The sequence below is a fragment of the Myiozetetes cayanensis genome, unplaced genomic scaffold (genome assembly GCF_022539395.1).
Source record: "Myiozetetes cayanensis isolate MyiCay16 unplaced genomic scaffold, myiCay2020 scf2-11, whole genome shotgun sequence".
NCBI classification, from domain to species: domain Eukaryota; kingdom Metazoa; phylum Chordata; class Aves; order Passeriformes; family Tyrannidae; genus Myiozetetes; species Myiozetetes cayanensis.
In genome coordinates, this window is record NW_026087411.1 from 93,195,970 (window position 1) to 93,219,473 (window position 23,504).

General features: G+C 33.7%; 1 protein-coding gene across 3 annotated transcripts in view; it reads left to right on the forward strand.

The window, feature by feature from the left end:
• CSMD1 (CUB and Sushi multiple domains 1) overlaps nucleotides 1-23,504 on the forward strand; it is a 1,108,336-nt gene that overhangs the window by 808,074 nt on the left and 276,758 nt on the right. For all 3 annotated transcript variants that reach the window (XR_007628921.1, XM_050315426.1, XM_050315427.1), the window contains exons 11-12: nucleotides 3,918-4,021; nucleotides 11,559-11,671. Coding sequence is in view for 2 of the 3 variants with exons in the window: in XM_050315426.1 (XP_050171383.1) it covers nucleotides 3,918-4,021; nucleotides 11,559-11,671 (217 nt within the window). In the remaining variant the exon portion in view is untranslated. The remainder of the gene's footprint in view (nucleotides 1-3,917; nucleotides 4,022-11,558; nucleotides 11,672-23,504) is intronic.

Here is a 23,504-nt window from a genome sequence, read left to right on the forward strand (position 1 = left end):
GCCTAAAGTTGTGTCAGGGGAGGTTTACTTTAGATATTAGGAAAAGGTTCTTTACCTGAAGGGTAGTTGGGCACTGGAACAGGCTCTCCAGGGAAGTGGTCACAGCACCAAGTTCAGCACAGAATTCAAGAAGCGTTTGGACAATGCTTTCAGGGACATGATGTGACTATTGGGGCTGCCCTGTGCAGGGCCAGGGGCTGGATTTGATGATCCTTGTGGGTTCTTTTTAACTCACAAGATTTTATGACAGAAAAAAATCTCCCTTTCTGTCCATTGACTCTGGAAGGAGCCATGAATAGACCAGGTGCTAACTGTTTACAGTTTTGGTTTTCAGTAATGGTACAATTAATGTTTTATGAGTCAGATACAACAAATTTAAGTTAGACCTCTTAACTCTCAGCCATTTAAAAGTCTTACCAAAACATTTTATGTGTTAGCATAGAATAAAAATTATCATGGAAATGAAGATAACAAGATTTCTTTTAATAGTGTATAACATATCTTCACAATGTATTTCCCATAAAAAAGTTTTCTTTTAGTATTTCCTATATGCTTAACCAGAAACTTAAATCTTTCATTTATAGTTTATATCCAATTACTTTTTTTTCCCAACTTACTTTATTATTAAAGAGGTGAACATTCATATTTGTTTTTAAATTGTAATGTAAAAGAGTTTGTGAGTCTAAGCAAATGGAGCATACTTAAATAATACATTGCCATATTTTCTCATGGAATATTCTATCAAGTTTCCTCTTCCATATAAAATAAAATTACATTAAAAGTATTTTTTTTTGTTTTGTTTTGCTTTTCTTTGGTTTTATTAGTATTGATTTAATAACTAAATTTTGCACTGATATAAACTAGGAATACTAGAAGGTACATCAGGAGCAGATGTAAATGTATAATATTTTGTCTGCAGCATACTACCTAAAATTCTTGTTATTATTGAAACTGTGGACAACCGAGGAATCAGATGCAGCCAGCATGGATTTAGGAGGGGCAGATCATAGAATCATAGAATCATAGAATTACTGGGCTGGAAGAGACCTCCGAGATCATCAAGTCCAACCCTTGATCCAACCCCACTGTGATTACTGGTCCTGCCTAACCAACCTGATCTCCTTTATGACCATGAGACCCACCTAGTGGATGCAGGAAAGGCTGTGGATTTTGTCTACCTGGACTTCAGTAAAGCCTTCAGTACTGTCTCTCATGACATTCTTGTAGAAAAGCTGACAGCCCATGGCTTGGACAGATGCACTCTGTGCTGGGTTAAGAACTGGCTGGCTGGCCTGGTCTAGAGAGGGATGTGAATGGTGCTGTACCCAGTTGTAGCCAGCCCACAAGTGGTGTCTGACAGGGGTTAGTATTGGGCGTAGTCCTGTTTAATATCTTTTTTGATGATCTGAATGTGGGGGAGTGCACTCTCAGCAAACTCACGGCTCCCAAGTAGGAGTGTTGGTCTGATGGAGAGTAGAAAGGTTCTGCAGAAGGATCTGGACAGGCTGAGGCCAAGTGGTATGAGGTTCAACAACAACTAGTGCTGGGTCCTGCACTTCAGTCACAACAACCCCATGCAGAGCTACAGGCTGGGGAAAGGGTGACTGGAAAACTGTCCAGTGGAAAAGGGCCTGCGGGCACTGCTCGACAGCCATCTCGAAATGAACGAGCACTGTGCCCAGGTGGCCAAAAAGGCCAATGGCATCCTTGATTTTATCAACAACAATGTGTCCAGTAGGACCAGGTAAGTGATTCTTTCCCCTGTGCTCGACAGTGGTGAGGCCACTCCTCAAGTGCTGTGTCCAGTTCTAGGCCTCTCACTATAAGACATCAAGATACTGGAATGTGTCCAGAGAAGGGCAATGGAGCTGGTGAAGTATCAGGAGCACAAGTCATATGAGGAGCAGCTGAGGGAGCTGAGGTTGCTTAGTCTGGAGAAAAGGAGGCTCAGGGGAGACCTTATTACTCTCTACAACTACATGAAAGGAGGTTGTAGCAAGGTGGGAGTTGGCCTCTTCTCCCAGGCTACTAATGACAGGACGTGAGGATATAGTCTTAATTTATGCTAAGGGAGGTTCATATTGGACATCAGAAGGAATTTCTTCAAAGAAAGGGTTATTAAACATTGGAATGGGCTGCCCAGGGAGGTTAGGGAGTCACCATGCCTGGAGGTGTTCAAGAAATGACTGGATGTGGCCCTTAGTGCTATGGTCTGGTTGACACTGTTGTGATTAATCAAAGGTTCTACTCAATGATACTGCATGTCTTTCCCAACCTAAATGATTCCATAATTCTGTGATTTTGTGAATGTAGATAATGCATTACACTCAGTCTTAAAACCTGGCAGGTGTGTAAATTATGGCGTAAAAAGCCTGTATTACATCACAAACCCTCTTGACCTGTGGTCAAAATAATTATACAGATATTTGTGTTAATAGTGGATATCCTAGGACCATTTAGCTTTTCTTTAGACCTCTTTCTCTTTGATTTTTTAGCAACACTCCAGTAAATATTAGCTCCATTTTAAAATATACAATTGGAGTCAATTTAGCATAGTTTAAAAAATGTAATTGTACAAATAGCAGAGATGGTAAAGTAAGTTCTGAGAAGCAAGATATGAATTTAGGGCAAAAGGCAATATGCTATCTTAAGTCAATGGGTATTTTATTAAAAACAGTCTGTTCTTTGAGTTACAAGCTGAAGCTACATAGTGTATGGCTCACCTGCTCTAGTAGTGTAAGTTCCTCTCTGGAGTTTATTATAGTAGGCTTTTCTAATTCCAAAAGAGAGAGATGAGATGGTCTGGCTTTCTTTTTTAATACTAAGAAAGTTTAGACAAGTAACTTAGCTTGGATGCTGCTTTTTTAAAGCGCTATAATTTGATTGCGATGAATTCTGCCTCAATAATCAGATAGACATAAACTTAAGTGGATGAAAACCATTTTTTTTTCATGTGTGGCTGCCAAAATAGCAGCATATTACAGCTGATGCCAAAAGCTCAAATCTGACCCAGATGTTGTTTCTATCCACAAAACAGAAAAAAAATTAATTGCATTTTTATGCAATGGTTGAAGTTGTCTGAAAGTGTACCCAGGGATATCTGTAAAAGTTAGTATAGAGATAAAATGAATAATTTTATGGGAAGTCACTGTGACTGCACATTCATATCAAGTTGTCTGCAGAAAATTTGATATCAAATTACAAAAATGTACAATGTCCATATATATTTACCTACATATAATCTACAACTACTTACCAATACTGAACTCTAAAACTACTTGTCTTAGAAGTGTTCTTTCATACCAATCTAGTTCCATTTTCATACTATGTTTTATTTTATAAAATTAGTTTCAGTTAATACTTTTTCAAAGAATTGTGAGAGATACATTTTTAATTTTCTTGGCAATTCATGATTAGGCATTGAGTGGAATCAGAGTTTAATTTAGTAATTTATTCAAGGACATTTCTGCTTTTGTATTTCTGTGCACCAGCCTCCTCCATCTTCTTATGAATTGGTGGTTCATACCTATCTTGTTCTTGTATAATTCAACAGATGAGAATGTTTTACTCTACTTTCAGTACTATTCTGTGTAATTTTTATATATCTATTATAGTAAAAGAAGAGGATTTACTGCGTCAATAATGAACAATTATGACCAGTTAGAGGTGACTGGCATCTTCAGTATATGATACCTGTAGAACATTGTGGCAGTAACTTGCCCTTGGGTATTAGAAAAAATAGAATTTGCTTCACTTCTGCTCTTTTTAGGTATCTTTGTAAATTCAAATATAACTAACTGAAATAATTATTGCCTTACTACTTGATTTATGATAACCAAATAATTTTTTTAAGACTAGGACAGATCAGATGACATGTGGATATGTTTTGAAATAACTGAGTTATTTAATTTTGATAGGTCATAAAGCTTGCTTTTGAAGAATTTGAACTGGAAAGAGGCTATGATACGCTTACTGTTGGAGATGCTGGGAAAGTTGGTGATACCAGAACAGTGTTGTATGTGTAAGTACAGAACTTCAAAAAGTTTTCCTTGGAAATTTTTTGTCATGTTGTTTCTGCTCGGTCAGGATATATTACTTAAATTTGTAATTTTAATTTATGTAATTTGCATATATAATGTAAGCTTAAAATCCAAGTACTGTCAAAGAAAATTGTTTATTACAAAATTCACTCCAGAACCTTAGTAGCATCTTTATAGGCTTTAATATCAGAGACTGAAAATTGAAGATTAGACTTTCTTAAAAGAAAAAAAATATAACTCCCTTTAAAAAAAAAGTACTACCTGTATAATTTTATTTACAAACAATAAAGAGAATAAAAAAAGGCTTGGATTTCATAAAATAGCAAATACAACTTGTGTAAAATAAATAATTAATTGAATAATTTCAAAATTCTTATACTTAAAATTGGATTTGTGTAAAAAATTTTCATAAAAGGACATAGGCCACCTTTTCGTAAAGTTATACATGCTTTAAAGATTAATATAATATAATATATTGAAAGAGTAGGAGCTTACATAAATTTGAAAGAAAATTACAAACTAGATAGCTACTCTTAATATAGAGGTCCTCGTTACTGTTTGGACTAACGGAAAGAATATAATCCTGTACAGATAATTAATCTCATCTACCTTAACCACCTCATTTTGGTTGCATATGCTTATTTTCCTTCCTGCCTAATGAAAGCTTGTGTTTACAAGGTATTTTAGCTATAGCTTTTAGAGGGTTAAATTTTCATATGAATCCCGATCACCAAATACAAAACAAAATTACAGGATTAATAAATTAGCAGCAAATGAATAAGAGAAACTAACATCATTTATTTCATAATAACATTACTTGACATTGCATAAAAACTTATTGGATAGAGACAGTATTGAAACATTTGTTAAAAAGAATCCATCATCTTTTCCATTTTGAGGGGGTTTTAATCCATATAAATAATTACAATGTTTCTTTTACTTAATTATAACAAATGAGTGCACCTACACAATTTATTTTAAAGTAATTAGAATATTTTTGGAGGCACAAGTCTGAGAACAATAAATTTGTTATATGTATTTGCGTATGAATTTATAAATTTGTTGATGGCTAATTTCTGAACTGTGATATCAAAGTACATAGAAAACCCATAGTTTAATTTGGCTTAAAAAGTAAGACTGGAAAATTATTGAATTATTAGTGCTATGCTTGTGTTTCTTGTTTTGCAATACCAAGTAGTTGCTAGTGAGTAAATTGAATTCCATGTTCTGAGTACCTGAAAAAGAAAAAACCAAACCAAACCAAACCAACATTCCCCAAACAAACAAAAAGAAAAACCAAACAAAACCCCAAACAAACAAAAACCAAACCCAAACAAATAAATAAAAACAAAACCAAAATCTTTTAAGAGCTTACACTTTAGGCTAACAAGAAAACCACAAACTGGGAATTAATTTCCACAGATATCTTTATTTTGTCTCATATTTTGCAGACCAATTATATAATGCGATGATCTCTCTGGTCATGTTAATTTAACTACTTGTAACTATGACTTGTAACTATACAGTTTTTACTTTTTGAACTGGCATACATATTTGCTCACAGGGATCCCAAAACTCCTTCAGTCAAGTTTTTAAGTAGTAAATTTGCTAACTCAAATTGTTTGTTGTTTTTTACACTGTACCTGCTTCCTATGTCAGAGTTTGCCAGTTTAAAATGATTTATCAAGTAATTGCTAAATTTTGGGTTGTTTGTCTTTTCATCTGAAGGCATTTAGCCTGCACTACCTATTCCACGTGTATTTTCCATGACTGCCAAAATAAAATAAAATAAAATAAAATCTAAAATATTATTTTCTAATACTGATTGTTGTTTTTATCATCTTAAGAAGACAGCACTCCATAATAACATCACCTCCTATAATTTTTTTTTCACTTTAATAACACTTTAAAGATCCTGTAGCATACATCCACTTCTAAATCTATCAATGGCATTTCTGGAACTAGTACAATGTTCTGACCAGAGAAAGGCAATACTTTATGCCATTTCTTCAGTATGTTTTTTTACTAAAACAGCAACTGCTTTACCCCTATTACTCCTCAACCTATCACTTAGGATTACAGTACAGTGCTGGATCTATCATCCTTACTGTAAATTATATGTTTGATGAAAGTGAGGTCTATGCAATTAAATTTATCTGCCTTTTGGGTTACAATATTAGCATTACTCTGAAAACCAATTGAGACAGTAAATGATTAATAACTAAAATATACAAGAAATACAGGAAGGCCAAAAGATGAAACTGCAGTCTCACAATAATTAGCAATGAATCTGAATTTCTATTGAGACATTGTTCTTGCCATTATTAGACACTGCATTATGAAATACATTATATTTAAACAGCATCATGGAAATGCTCCATTTCAGTTGCTTTTGAGAAAGGTCTTCTGTGAATGCAAAGTAACATTCCTTATAAAACATTAAGGCCACTTTTAGACTAAATTATCATGAGAAAGTTCATAACTAAATGTCAGAGTGATTTTCTTATCAACACTTTTTATTAGTTGGTTTTAATAACATCTGTTATATTTAATGCAGTTTGAGCAGCACCTTGCAGTTTCTTATTCTTCCCAGGGGAATGAAGGAAGTTATAGCAAAGTCTTTTCTGGCTAGATTTAATTTCTAAATTTCTCAGGATATATAAAGAAATAATATAGCTTTTACTATACTCTTCAAACTTCTGTTAGCAGACTAAATGTCAGCATTTCTGCTAAAATTCTGAATAACATTACCATAGAATCTCATGCATTTGATTTGAAAACTTCAGGATTTACAATTTAGTTTGAACAAAATATGCTGAAATAACTTTTAAATTCAAAGCTAATTCTAAGTGATTTGAACCTTTCAATTGTTATGTCTGAACACATAAGCCTCAGGCCCATGCAAAATTTTTCAGTTCTCAGGTGTTAGAACCCTCAAGGCAGTATCTACTTCTGGGTGCTTTTAAACTTATGGCAACATTGCAAACAAACCTTGTATTGTAAACAAACCCAAACTTTACAATGAGCTCAGTCATGTCAGGATGTTTATAAGCCAGACATCTTATGAATATTGGAACTGAGTGAAGACAGGTCAGTTAATAAGGGACCTTTATGGAAAGACTGGTGGAGTTGAGGATCATAATATTTAAATGATCTATCCTATCACAAACTTTCTTATAATGTCCAAACTCTCATCCATCAGTAATTATTTATGTAACCTCAAAGCTGTAGCACTACAGCTAGAGGGGAATAAGAAGGAATACTGATGTTTAAAAAGGAGAAAAAAATAAAGTGTAGGTGCTCGATGTCAAATTTATTTTTGGAGGAAATTGGGAAAATAATTGGAAAAAGTATTTTAAGTTCTTGTAAAATATCATGGAGATGGTACAAGATATCAATATGCTTTGATAAAAAGCAAATTATTTCAAATCAATTTAATGCATTTCTCTGACTGTCTAGTTGGCATATTGATTAAGGGTCTGTTGGATTTAATTTATTTAAGCAGTCTAATTTTATTATTCATAGTAAAATTTTTAGAAAATCTAATCATCAACAGCTTAATTATTTAAAGGGGGATATGCCCATCAATTTTATAATTTTTAACAATTGCTTCATCTGTAATCCTTAACTGTTTAAAATTTCGTAGTCTTATTTCATGGATTATGTATGCTGAGATGGTTAGCTCTGGAAATACAGTAATAAAACTTACTTATTAGTAATCTAAATATGTTTATACTATAAAGTTTTGGAAGTTATTTCTCATATTTAACAGAGTTTTTCCGGAAGGTAGTGACTATTCTTACAAAATAATTTGGTAGTGATCATCATGTATGAGATGAAGTTTATCAGTCAGGATGTTTCCTGCATTGCTCTGTTTTGTGTTTTTAAATTCTTGTATATTAAGCTAACATTTTGTTTTAGAAAGTGTGCTTTGCCTTCAAATGTTATGATTCATATTTTTCTTGCAGCAGTTACATTAAAACTTATCTTTTCCTAAATAATTCCCCTTAAGACATGAGTTTTTTAACTTTTCCTGTATAGAAAATTTGTATGTTTTTTTCTCTGATACAAAGAAGGAATTGTATATTAGTGATTCAAACCCAGCTGCTTATGTCAGCTATTTCAGTGCACAAAAATCATTCATGGTAGTGAAATACATTTTAGTAAACCCTTATAATTTTCTTCTATTCACACAAAGTTTGAAAACTTCCTGGGGGCTTGGAAAACAACCTACACTTTTATAAATGGTAAAATAACCAGTATTTCTGATTCTGGAGACCATTCTTAATAACCTGGCTATGGTTTCTCTTGGACAAGTAAGCAGAGAGTAAACTAGCACAAAAAATGTCTTTCTCTTAGAGTTATCTTTTCTCATCTGTGAGTCTGTTCAGAGTACTCAGAAGCTTGGCTCGAGTTTGACTTCCACTACTTCACCAGTTGCATCAATTCCCTCAACATTCTAATGTTCATTCATGTAGACATCACCTAGAATTGTTCATCTCTACGTCAAATGAGATTAGCACCATTCGATCTGTCTGAATGGCTGGTGTGCAAGTCTCTGTTCTTGAACTTGAAAACAATCTGATCTTAAGATGATTACAGACTGGGACAAACTCAAGAGTCAGCAACTACATGTGTTGGCAGGCAGACTTCTATTCCCTAAACATTTGATCTACCCTATCTGCTACTCCTCTTAATTGAAGGATGTAGTTCAATATGCAGGGGTATTCTCAGGGAACCCCTAGTAAAAATAAACAAAAAACAAAACACCAAAGAAGAAAACAAACAAAACCACACAAAAATCCCCCACCGGACACAAAACTACTACCATTACAAAAACTGATTCTGCTATTTATTGATTTATTGATTTATTGATTTTTTTTTTTTTTTTTTTCCTTTAGGTTTTGTTTTCTCCCTTTCCCTTCCCTTTCCCTCCAGCAGTCTTGGCTTTCTTCCTGTATCCCCTGTATGTGAATCTGGGGAAAAAATTGAATGTATTTTGACTGGTTCATATCTACCATCTATGGATAAACCACTGGTGTTTTGAAGGGAGATGACGTCAAGCTTAAAGATGACTCCTTAATCTGAGTTTGTTATCAAGTTGGTAGTTTTCATTAAACCTGTGGGAACTCATATATCTTTATTACCTCAGTCTTCTGACAAAATTAATATAAATTGTCAATTCAAGTTATATTAGGGAGACAACTAAGAGTCAGAGAGATGGGAATGTATAGTTAGTTTTTCACTAGGACAAAAGTTTTAGAAAATCCAACAAATACACCTGTTGGTTTTTTTTTTCATAATTAAAAGACTCTGTGTGATGAGCTTACACCTTATTCTGTTGTGGGGTTTTATTTGCCTTTTTTTTATTTTTCATTTTTTTACTCGCATGATCCAGAGACATTTATATACATTAAAAGCATTCCATCCTACCCATAAAGACAGAATTTTAGAGTTCATCTTGTGTGAGTTCAGAAATTACCAATGTAGGTCTCATGCATTAATCGGGTTACTGAGTATAAACAAAGCCTACTATACAGTTGTTAATTTTTAAGGCAGTAGGTTTACACATCTGAATAGCCATTGAGAAATTCTTGAAGAAAAACCATAGGTTTCCAGTTGTCTTTCGATAGATCTCCCCTATTGTCAAGAGAGATCAGTGAATTTTTCTTCTTTACTAAAACCCCTCAAATCTTTGTTTGTAACCAACTGCAGAATTCAAAGGTGACTTAAGAGTTACAATCCAGCACTTAAGTTCAGTTTTTGAACTGGTCAGAAATTAATGGCTCTTGGTGCAGTTTCAGAATGATCCCCAAAATGTTTATGTAATCTTTACCTTTTCTTTATTTATATATCTATCTCTGCAGGCATCTCCTAATCTAATTTTGTTTGTTACTCACTGTCTGGTGAGGTTTCTTTCTTTTATAGGCTACCTCTATTAATTATTTAAATGAATATCACAATTTTATCAACAGTCATTATTTCATCAGCCAGAGTATGTTCAGTTTGCTGGCTATAACTTAGCAGGTCTTTGAACCTGTACAGTCCCTAATTAGTTTAGCAAGCAACTCAATTTTCAGACTAAGGAACTGCTTTGTTTTCATTCTTACTATTAACACAGGTCAAACAGTACAACATAAGTACATATCAGTGTGACTTAATTTCCATATTTATCCAAGCTAAGTGCTGTTTGTGTGTTTGCATATGCTGAGCTATGAAAAATTTATTTTTTTCACCTCCTTTTCTGAACCTATTGTCATAATAATCAACTACTACTAACCAGAAATCTTGTAGACCATATCAGAGCACACTCACACATTGCAGCAGCAGTTCCAGTGCAGTAGTAAGACCCTAGTCCATTCCACTCATATGGGGATTGTTTTTGTTAATTTTATTTTCAATATATAAGAGTAAAAAAACCAAATTATTTTAGATATAAGATATACAGCTTCTTGTTCACAACTTTGATGGAGACAATTCCTACAATTTGCTTTAGCCTCTCTGATTATTATGTCTTTGCATTAAGTTTTAATAATAATAACATCTGGTTACTTATATTTAAACAGTATGTTTGTGGAATAATTCAAATACTGTTTTCTGTTTTCTTTATAATTTCTTCCTTGAGAAATTCTGCTTCTAGAACATATTGCCTCAGTTTGGCACAGTGTTTTACTTATTTCACATGTATTTGTTTAGCATAATCAAAGCTGAGGGTTGGAACAAAGGCAGAGACATTTTTGCTTTGTATATCTGGTAAGAGTTTAGATGGTGAAATTCTGCAGCCGCGTTTTATGTGTAACTTTTCCCACTACGTTTTGTAAAACTGTAAAGCCATCACCAAGATCTGCACGGTTTGTAGCCATACTAGAACCTGACTATGCACTATGATTATTTTCACTATTAAGAAGCAGTTTTTTCTTAAGGATTTTTTTTTTTTTTTGACACAGAACTTTTTGATACCAGAATTATAGACGTGCAAAGTATATTACTGAGAAGTGCTAAGGTTTTATGGTAGGATTCACCAGTTTACCTTTTTTACAAGAAAGAGTAGTTTCCCCTGAAATTTAGAGAGGTCTCTGTAAGATATTTGAATAGATGTGATCCTAGTTAGTTCTGGACATATAGGCTGTAAGGCATGTGGAACAATTTCCTTCACTTTCAGAAAACATGGCAAAAAAAGCAATACTAATCTAAACAGTTGGAAATTAATTCATGCAGTCACTTAATAACTTAAGGAAAGCTTTAGGTAGGAACAGGTTTATGAGAAGTGTTTAATCATTGTTGAATGTGTTATTTAAAAATGTATTTTTTCTATTACGTCCTATTATTCTAATTCATGTGGAATAGTTAATTTTATCAAAAAACAGCTGATCAGAACACGAGGATAATATACTGCAAATAGGCAATGAATATACGTGAATAGTGTAAAAGGTTTTGTTTTGTGGTAGTAGCAGAAGTAATAATAATAATAGCAATTTATGCCTCTACAAATGACTCTACCATTTATCCTACATACAGACTCACTGGATCTAGTGTTCCTGATCTTATTGTGAGCATGAGCAACCAGATGTGGCTTCATTTGCAATCTGATGACAGCATTGGCTCACCAGGATTCAAAGCCGTTTATCAAGGTATGAGCTAAATTAACTATTTTAAACTCATGTAGTAACTTACATCATTATACCACAACAAATTTATTTCAAATAGGCATTTAGTCCTTTCACAAATTTAGAGTTTTGATAGTTTCTCTATTGTTATTTAAAGGTTAATGAAGATATGGATTTGCAAATACCCACAAAATAACTAAAAATATTTGCAAGTAAATTTATTATTCTAAGGGTTTTTGCTGGGAGGTCTACAGAAGATATGAATTTCTATAAAATTTGAAAGATCTTAACTTTCACATTCTGCTAATCTGTATATTTTCTCATATTGGATACTATTTGAAAATTATGGTTAATATTCTCAGGACTTTATCAGGGTAGTTACAAAACATGTTTTCATGCCTCACTGAGAATATTCACAGACCCAGGTCAAAAATAGGATGCAACAAAACCAGAGATATTGCATATGCAAATGGAAATTAAGATGATGTGTAAGATTGTGGGAATTTAACTCAAAAAGAATGATCCAAATTACTCTAGCCTCATTTTTGTTGTTTCTGTCTCAAAAAGATGAGAAGTTTTGAAACACAAACACCTTTAATTGTTTTGACTATGTGCTACAGTTTAATACTTTCTGAAGTTGATCCACTCTATTAAAAAAATACATGATATCTGTTAGTACATATGCATGTATTGATAATTTCCATTTTAATATGTTACATAGACCTGCAGATAGAAAGAGCTGTTGCTTTTTAACATATGGTATCATTTTGGTTAATTTCCATGTTAATTAGTTCACCTTAAGGATAAGGGAAATCACTTAATACTATTACAATAGTTCCTTATGGACACATATGATGAAAATTATTTGATAATTGTTTCAAAATTACTTTCACACAAAAGATATTGCAAAACATTAAGAGACTGCTCACTTTTCAACAACTAAAAATTATGGAACTAGAAGAGTGGGAGTTCTCCTTAAATATTTTCCATAAAATGAAGCACCCTTTCTAAGTGTTTCATTTCACTTGTAGATGAAACACTATATTTCTGATGAAACACCAAATTTCATTTGAATGACCTAAGTGTGTCAACACCAAACCACTCAAAATAAAGAATGAAAAATTATATGGATCTTAACTTCAAGTTTAGCAACCTATACATTTATTGACTAAGGACATTAAGACAGGCTGGCCTGAGCAGGTTTTTCAAAGTGATATCTGTGGCTGGTGGCATATTGTGAACATTGAAAGGAAGAGGAAGGGAAAATGTTCCCTAGTCTTCAGCCAGGAAACATGGTGTTGGCTCTCCACACCAATATTCTTCTACTAGTGGTCTCTCTCCATTGAAGCAGGTGGTGATAATGGAGACTCAAGCTCAACCACTAGTTATTCCCAGTCATGACAGTGACTGGAGCATGCTAATTAGATCAAGTGTACATTCATTGGAATGGCCTGCCCAGAGAGGCAGTGGATTCACCATCCCTGGAGGTTTTTAAGATGAGGCTGGATGTGGCACTGAGTGCCATGATCTAGTAATCACAGTGGGGTTGGATTAAGGGTTGGACTTGATGATCTCCAGGTTTCTTCCAACCCAGTTAATTCTATGGTTCTATGAGAGATTAAGTTTCTATGTGCATGTATTGTTGGATAATATTTTTTGAGTGTTTAAATTACTACTATATACTTTTTTTTAATGAACCTTGTTTTGGTTTTCATTAATATGAACTGAAATCAACAAAGCAAGAAGGAAGAAGGGGAAAAGAAGGAAGGAGAAACAAGGCATGATTCTCATGAGGGTGGCAATCACTTCTCATGAGAATCCTCCTTAGCAACATACTGAGATTTGCAGGTCCATGGCCATGACAATAACAATATGAGAACATCAAGAAAAATCACAGAGGCTCTTGAAACACTGTCATAATTACTTAAGTGGGATGCTACAGAGCTGTTAATGAAAAAGCATATACAGGCCTGTAGTATTTCCACGGCTAAGATATAAAGGAATCTTAAGACATGGTGCCACACATTCAGCCTTTATAGTTACAGAGCTCAAGTTTGTTGTATTGCCTGCAGAAAATGACACATTCTATCTGAATTAATCCTACCTTTTCTCACCCCATCTTTTGGTTTCATCTTTTGTACTTATGTAATTTCTAGGTTCTGTGTTTATTAAGACAATATATTGTCTTTATAGAATCCATTTGTGAACTACATAAAGTGGAAAAAGTGATTATATAGTGGAAAGAGAGTATTGGCACAAGTTATGTATCTGACATTTTAGACTATTTCCTCAAAACAAAATTATGAACTTCTCATCCTAATTTCTTTCCAGTACTTCTAATGTGAATTCAGCTGTTTTGATTTCTGTTTGTCTAACAAAGATATTTTATTTATGGAGTTCAACCTCTTACTTCTGAGGACTTTCTGACCTGAAGTATACACCGTGAATTTTGCAGTAGTAGTGGGATCTCTCTTGTGAAGTATATTTTTATCATTTGACAGATGGATTCTGGCTTTCAGTCTTGTTTTACAACCAATTGTGAGTTATTTTGAGGGGATGGGGTTAAGTTTTGGTAGTTAATTTCAGAATTGTAAAGTATGAAATGTTTACAATGTCAGAAGTATAGTAAACATCTTAATATAAAGATGAATTATAACTTTTTTCTTTCTTTCATCTCAATGCTTCTATTAGTTTTATTAGAATTTCTCATCTTTTATTGTTGGCAAAACTTTTATACATCTGCACTCTAAATATATCTCCTGCTTTAGGGTAACTGTAAACCTTGAACCTCTATTCTGTCACGAGACGCCTCAATGATTCTGCTTCCCCTTTGTTTAGCAGTCAAAGAACCTGTCTAAAAATAGAATTTAATTTTAATTGTGAGAAAGTTAATGATCTGTGACATGTAACCTTGAGGACACTGTCTTTGTGCTAGCAGCTATCAAAAAAGAAGGCAAACTGTAGGCTTTGATGGCTTATACATGTTCTATAGAGACAAAGTAAAGGACATTCTTATCTTGATATTTTTTACCATAATTCCTCAACCTCTTGGGCAAATAAATTTTACAAATTTACAATTTACCCATAAAACCCCCAAACAATCCTGAAGATTAATCTGCACCTATGGTTACTTTTTCTTAAAAAAGCTATTTTTATAGAATGTATCTGAAAATCCCTCATTCTCTCTTATAGATCCCAGATATCTTAATAGAATGGTTTAATACATTTTTGAAAGAATCCTCTGAAAGTATTTTTTCTTTGAAAAGGCCAGAAATTTAAATTTATCTGTCCTTGAAGAGCAAGATATATTGTAATACCACACTTAAGTGTATCAAAGGATCTATATTGAAATCTTCTTCTCATTATAACCTACGACAATTTTCTTTACTTAAACCAAGAAGACCAGATGTTACTCCATACATTTTCATAAACTAAAGACAAAGAAAACACAATTACATTGCATGTTTCACAGCTGAGATTTCATGATAAAACCCACTAAGATTTGTAAGTGAATATTGTGTATAGAGTGCAGCTTTAAAAATAGATTTTTCAACCAAGAAAAATGAGAAGGAAACTTATTTAGAGGAAAAAATACAGTTGTTAACGTAGCTTTCAGAATTTTAGCAATAGACCTATTTAGAAAGAATTACTAATTAAGAAAATGGACTGTAAGTTCTAGTTGTTCCTAATATAATTTTTCCTTTTACCTGGTTATTTAGTAAGGTTATGAAAGACCTCAGTGTATTTTTCCACACAAGGGACAGATCTGATATCCTTGTACATCATCTCCTGGAAAAATAATGTGAACTTGCTAAATGGTTATTTTGAAGGTTGTTGCCAATCTCCCTTGTTGAAGTTACTTCAGTCTGAATAAATTTTAAATATGCATTAGAACAGGGCCTGATATCTTCTGAACACTCTGATTAAATTGATTTAGGTTCACCAACAGTACTTGTTTTGAATGAATAAACCTCTAACTTAAATGCCAGTCCTGCCATGCAATCACTCTCAAATCTGACTGGTTTGGGGTACTATATATATAATAAAGAACAACACAACACATACATTTAAGAGATATAACATGCATGAAGGGACAAAAAGAAAATTAATATCAGCATACGAAAACTTTGAGGTCACAGGTTGGTCTTGTAACACCAACAAAGCATGTTTCTACCAATGACATTCTAAGACTATATTTTACAAGCAAGAATTTTTTTGAAATTCATTGATAGTCATGGTCTAAGGTAGGAACTTTTTTAGATAAAATGGATAAAGAGTTTGTAGTTAAAGTAATTCTTTATTCATACACTTTTTTTTTTTTTTTTTCCAGTTAGTTTTCTGCTTGGGCTGCATTTTCATTTTGTTTTGACTATAAGTGGACCATTCATGCCCAAACTTGCCCACCATAAGTGATCAGATGCAATATTTTGGGCAGATTTGAATCAACAGAATGGTTTATGCCATTTCTTAATATTGATTGAAGCATGCATTTACCTTTTAGATGGATGAGTTAGACATAGTCATTGCCATGCATATCCAGGTCAGGATAATGTAACATGATACTGTGACATTCGGCCTTGTAACAATATCAAACAGGCATGTTAGGTCGCAGTTGCAGCCAAAAAAGAGTATTGATGAGGTGAATAATGTGCCTGAGTTTGGCTTCTTTCAGTCATGTTATGAGTGTGCCATATATAAAAATAGGTGTTTTAGGGCTTTTAAGTCCAAGGTGGATCGTACAGCCAGCTAATCACTAGGGTGCTTCACAGCATCACAGAAACACAGAATATGCTGAGTTGGAAGGGAATCATAAGGACCATCAAGTCCAACCCTTAGCCCTGCACAGGGCCATCCCCAAGAGTCGCACCATATGCCTGAGAGTATCATCCAAATGCTTCTTGAAATCTGTCAGGTTTGATGCTGTGAAGACTTCCCTGAAGAACCTGTTCCACCGCCCAACCACCTTCTGGGTAAAGAAACTTTTTCTAATATCCAACCTAAACCTTCCCTGACACAACTTCAGACCATTCCCTCAGGTCCTGTCACTGGTCACCACAGAGGAGATCAGTGCCTGCCCCTCCTCTTCCCCTCACAAGGAAGTTGTATACTGCAATTGTGTCACCCCTCAGTCTCCTCTTCTCCAGGCTGAACAGACCAAGGGACCTCAGTCACTCCTCATACAGCTTCCCTTCCAGGCCCTTCACCATCTTCGTTGCCCTCCTTTGGATGCTCTCTTACAGCTTAATATCTTTCTTAAATTGCAGTGCCCAAAAGTGCACACAATATTCAAGGTGAGGCTGCCCCAGCACAGAGCAGAGCGGGACAATCCCCTCCCTCGACCTGCTGGTGATGCTTTGCCTGACGCCTCCTGGGACAAGGTTGGCCCTCCTAGCTGCCAGGGCACTGCCGCTGACCAAGACCCCCAGGTCCCTTCCTTGCTTGTGGTCCTGTCCACTGTATCACACTGACACAAAAGCAGATGACAGGCAGCTTGAATTTTTAGATGTGAATGTTTTAGAATTTTATTACACTTGAGATTTTTCTCCCATTCAACACTTTAAATCTGTCAGTCTAAAGACTTTCAGACTTCTTGATAACAGGTATAACAACATCTGTTTTATGGTCTGTTTAGAACTCATTTTTTTATTCCTGCCTTTATGTGATTATATAACCTAATTAGGTTATTTCACTAGCCTATTCTTTAGTTCATAAAAGAAATCTGGTGACTCAGTGATATAATCCTAGCATTTTATATAATTTGAAGTTATTAAGAATTCTTGGAGATGTCAGGAAGTATATCATCCCCTGCAAGCAGCTGAAAATGGTTAAACTTTAAGCTCATCATTATGACTGTGTAGAAGATGATTCTTCTTTTCTCATGAGTACTTTCAAAAACATATTTCAGTTGCTCAGATAAATGTCTTTTTGCATCCAGCTACAGTAATCATTAAACCTTAAATCAGTGCAGTTTTTTACAAACACAACTACTTTATAAATGTGATTGCACTATCACTATTGGTATAAAATTTGTTATTGCTTGGAGGTTTGATAAAACCTGTGCTGAAAGAAATTAATGAAATTATGCTTTTTTAGGACTCAGTTGGATGTGCACATAGCAAAATCATTATGTACACTGTAATACTTAGAAAGAAAACAACTCATAAGTCATTCAATGAAAATTTTAAGTTTCTGATTTTGCTCTAAGCTTTTCTCTTTCTTTCATCTATTTCATGTATATGAAGTTTTCTTTTTGTATTTTGTTCCTGTGTATTATAATAATGGCATTACTCAAGTGTATACTTTTGGAGGACAGGCAATATGTCTTGTTTTATGTAAATATTTTCATAGGTTAACGCTATTTGGTTCTTTTTACCAGTTAAAATTTTCTCCTGTTTTTTTTAAATATAGAAAACACAATGTATGCACCATGAACTTTACTGTCCATTGAAATTACCTTAGAAGATAGTCCTTTCACTCTTTAAACCAAAATAATTCTATTTTATTCATTTGTCTTATTTAATTTGTAAAGTGGTGACATACTCAAAATCTCCTGTTAATATCTATGGCTGAGATTGATTGGCATTATTAAACACCCTCCACTCATTTGTAAGATTTCTGCAAATGATCACAGTTAGTAAGCAACAGATCGATGTTATGATTTTTTCTTTTAAATAAGACTATGATAAATTCTTATCAAAGTATTTTAATTTTGTGCCAGTTTTCTATATTTTTTTGCTACAAAAATCAAATCATGAGAATTATATTGCCCTTTAGTTTTGGAGCCTTTTGATGCATGACACCCACACTACGGTTTTAAAAATAAAACCCTTGATTTCAAATGAGCAAAACGTCAGTTCATTGTCTCAACAGTGCTACCACTTAGTTTAAGCTTTATTTTCCTGTCTATGTCATTTTAAGTAGCCAACCTTTTTGTAACAGTAATGAAAGAAAGAATTGATTAAATGATATGATGTCTGACACACCTTGGACTGTATTGATGGAGTCATAGAAACATTTAGGTTGGAAATGACCCTTAATGTTGTTGAGTCTAACAGTTAACCTAACACTACCAAGTCAAAAAATTCTAGTATTGATGACTTTTTAAAGTATATCTAACTGAAGAAATGTGTGAATAAGCTTTGAGAACTGATGTTATTCCTGAAGTCAATAAACTTTGAAGAAAACATTGTTTTAGTAATCTTGATAAATATTTAATTTGCTTCTCTAAGGCAAAATGCAATATTATTGTAATTTTTCTTGAAGCAAATATTTATCTGGAACCTAAAAAAAACACAGTATTTTTTGAGTCTAACTCTCACAGGATTTTCTCTGCATATATACACATAATGTCAGCATATTAACAAATCTTTTTATGAAACAACACAAGGTAATTTGATGAATAAAATATTAAATACAAGGTGAAGAAAAAGCTAAGGTGATCTTAAGTGGAGGCAGGATTTTGTATACAGAGTTTTAAGACTTTATGGTAGCCATTTAAATATATATATATGCATTTATAGATATATAAAGTATATAAAGTGCTTTTCACATATTACATAATTTCAAAGAATCTGAATAATCTCTAATCTCAAAATTTACCTAATTTTTTTCATATTGTGGTTTTCTTTTATGTGTATTAGAATACATTGCATACCATGAAATTAATTGAGTTTTGCATAAAAATTTAAATTAATATAGTTTAACTTATATTTAGTGTTATAATATAAAAAGATAATGTTCTGATTTTGAAGATAAACCCAGTTATAAAAAATTGGTGTTCTTTTCATCAAAACCAGTGATAAAACCCTGGGAATAAGAGTTAGCTTTATTTTCTGAAAATGTCTGTTACATCTGCAAGGAGATGTTCAGAAATGTTAAAATTAACAAAGCACAATAAATTTAAAGAACAGATTTAGCTGAGTAACCTATGTGAGGATTCTCCTTCAGTGACATTTTGACCCTTCATAACTGCAGCTTAATCTTCTTTGAAAGAAGAATGCAAATCCTCTGAGGAGGATTAAACTGCAGTAGTCTGAGGGCAGTGGTACACCTGAGCATGTACTTCTACTTGTCCATGTGGCTTTAGTGTCCTTGGCTGTGTCTCTTCCTAGTTAGGGAAAAGTGTGTGTGTACATGTGTGCTGGGTTTAAGCCCAGCAGGGACAAGGAAGGAGGGACATTCTCCACATTTCCTTTGAGAGGTCAGACCTGGTGGGAATGTCTTTCCATGGCTGAGATGCAAGCCCATAGGGTTGAGGAGAAGGGGGGATGGAGATTCTCTTTGAATTGCTGGAGCTGGCAGACCAGGATATACACAACTGGTGCCTCAGTGTTTGCCCAGTCCTTTAACACCAGGGTGCTGGTGTATGACATCAGTGTGCTCCATACAAGCTTTCACCTGCACTGGATTGCATCCAAACCTTGGAGTCCTGGTTATTCCCCAGGTCACTGTAGACCACCTCCACCCCTGCTAATTCCCAGTAAAGTGTGTAAATTTACACAGTAAAACTGGTGCCTTAGAAATGCTCTACTGGAGTTTTGTACGATCCACATAATGATTTTTTATATAAAAGATTAGTTTTAACTGTTATTATAATTTTTTAAAGATCTGGAATTTCTTGTTCATATGTATTTTTCTATTTTTTTTAAGCTAAACTAGATTCCCAGTATCATCTAATTAAAATCAATTACAACTGTTAGGATTTTGGTGCCTATTAGCATCTTTTGTTCTAGTAGTTATACCATGAAAGGACAAAAGATGGTCAGGTTTGGGTCATTAAACGGTATCTGCAGAATTTGTGCCTTCATTATAGCATTTATTGAATTTTTTAAATGTCATGGTTGATTACTAAGTATCAAATGGGAATATTTCCTAATGTCACATGATTTCAAATGGAGAATTATATTTAAACCTCAGACACTTTTCAAAACAAAATTAATACTGATAGCTGTTACTAAAGTAAGATCTATGGGAAATGTTAAGTAAACTGCTGAAGATTTTAATTTCGACACACAGATGTCTATTAGTAAGATCCTCTGTAGAACTGATTTATTTCACTAAAGAATTCTTCAATATTTTTTTTCTTTCCCAACTCCTTTCACCAACTGTGTGATTTATCTATTTAGCTCATAAACAGATATTAATTTCACACTTTGACTGAAATTGATTTGACATACAAACACCTCCACCTGTTACAAAGTCAGCATATCCTCCAGAGCAACCTTTTTAAATTACTCTCCTGTTTTATTAGCAATTCAGATTAAAGGTGGTTATTGTTATTCAGATGAAATATTTATGTTATTATGAAGTTTGAGAAAAACAATAGTTCCTAATCTAAAACATTATCAAGAACAAATTTTAGATTTCATGCATTTAATTTCTCATTATATACATGATAGCATATAAAAATAAAACCCCTTCAGACTCTTTATTATATGTGAGAATTGCTGAATTAGATTAATGAAATGCTGCAATGATATCTTAGTATTGTGTGTGCTTGCATGCTCTCTTTTGCATCTAGACATTTTTGAAAACTCAGTTTTATTTTAATCATGAAGAACCAATGACATTTACTAGAAAATGGATCTTCTAAAATAGGTTTGTGCAGTTAACTTCCACAGACTAGCAATATTCAGAGGGAGACTTTTTTTCCCTAAAAAACCCCAACACTGTTGAATTCCCATCATAACTCATCCTGCCCATTCTTTTTCTTCTGTGTGTGTAGGTGGAAAACCAAGATGATGAATGGAATTTTAAGATTGAGAAGTCCAGTCTATCTATTCAAAGTCAAATAGACAGTTAATGCTCATGAGGACTCTCTAACAATGCTTCTGTGAAATTTCAGGGTTTTGACTGCTCTCACTGAAAAGACCACATGAATTTTATTTGCTTGGATTTTTTCTTTCTTATATATAATATCCCCACCAAATATTTACATGTACAAGTAGGTATGCACTGTTTTGGTATGTTTCTATGAAATAGCTTCCAGACTGAATTCTAAGGTGTGAGACTTCCTTTATTTGTCTGCAGAGTACTTTTGTGTTAGCTTATATTCCTCAGGAAGTGTATTAAATTACGGAGGAAAAAGTCTTGTTGTTAAAGCTTTGGTCATGTCAACATCCTTGGAAAGAGAAAGAAAGTGTGGCCTCCTTAATCACATACCAGAACTCTCAGGTGGTCAAGGGGGCCGAGCCAATAAGTAAAGAGGCACGGCAAAAAAACTGTAATCATACAAGATATAGATAAGAATGACAGGAACTTCTCTGTAGATGGAAAGGGTGCACATACAATAAAGTCTCAGAGGTGATCAAAGTGAAAAACTTTGAGATCTTGAGGAAATTGTGCAACCCCAAAAACCACTAAAAGTTGCTGGACTGAGACCAGCATTGGAGTGCAGGATTTGTCCTGCAAGGGCAGAGTATAGGAGTGTAGAGCCTAAAGATGTTTTGTCTTTTTTTATTTTTTTTTCTCCCTTCAGAAGAATATTTTTGGAACAACACTTGCTCCTTCTGGTTCCTTTATTGAAATATAATAAAGAAAAAATAAGTTTTTTAGATGTCTACACTGGCCACACAGTACACTTGTTTACAGTGTAATCACCTTTCCCATCCCAAATACTACTACCAAGGTATCTTTCTCCCTCTGTAGCCTTATCCATGGATAGCTTCCAAAGCTAACATTTTTCACTTGAGCTCTTACTGCTTCTATAACCTGCATTAGAAGCATATAGATCTTGAAGCTCCTACAGTTTTATTTTAGAAAATTCTCAGCTGCCATAGGCCTGAAATTTCGATGTTTTGTTTTGTTTTTTGTAAGAGTATGAGAAAAAACAGTATTTATGTGCAAACTTATGCACAAGAAGACATGCACACCTATAATATATGTCAAGGGACATATCAAAAATACTGTGGCAATATCATTTACCTAGTTTACTGTAATATTTGTGTTACAAATTGTTAGGATTGGGCTCAAACAATATATATTAAACTAACTGAAGCTATTCCATTGTCTAACAATAATTCTTTATTCACATTTATGCTTTGAAATACTATAATTATCTAATTTCAATCCATTTAATGTGTGCTAAATTAATTTTCTATCATGCCAATTCTCAATTAGCATACCATGTGTCACTAATTTAAATGGTTGAAAGAAGTCCAAATATATTGTGTCAACCGAGTTTATAATCTGAAAATCATATTGTTTGTATGACATGGCTAATTTTCCATAAAACAATGTTAATTGGTGGTAATTAAATTTTTGTCTTTTAACCCTTTTGAAATAAACTTTTGTGTTGGTTGTTCCATTATTTTGCTTAGGATCAGTGTTGGCTTTACAATCCTATTACACACGATTTGCTTGTACTTTAAAAATGTTGATAGCTCATTGATTTTCTTTTCTAGAAAACTACCATGCTTTTCTTGTCAGGACTTGGGATAATTTTAGGTAAAGATGTTCAAGGATATTCCATTGTAAAGGAAGATAAAGCATATCATTTTCCCAGCTTGAGGGGACAAATCACAAGGATTTGTGTAATTCCTTGGGTCCTCTTTTCTCCAGTTTTTGAGACAATTATTACATGTGACCTTGCCCAGTCATCTGGGACTACCCTTGTTCTCCAGAAGTTCTTGTAGATAATTGCTAATAGTTCATCGACTGCTTCAGTTTAAGGACTTTAATGTGAACTTAATTAGACCCTGTTCGCTTAAACGTGTCTACATTTTCTAAATGGTCCTTAAACCGCTCTCTTCCTATCATACCCTTCACTTAATTTTATTTAAACTTATGTTATCTAGATAGGATTTTTTTTCTAGAAAAGTGAAAGTGTTCTTCATTCTCCTTTTATGCTAGCTATTTT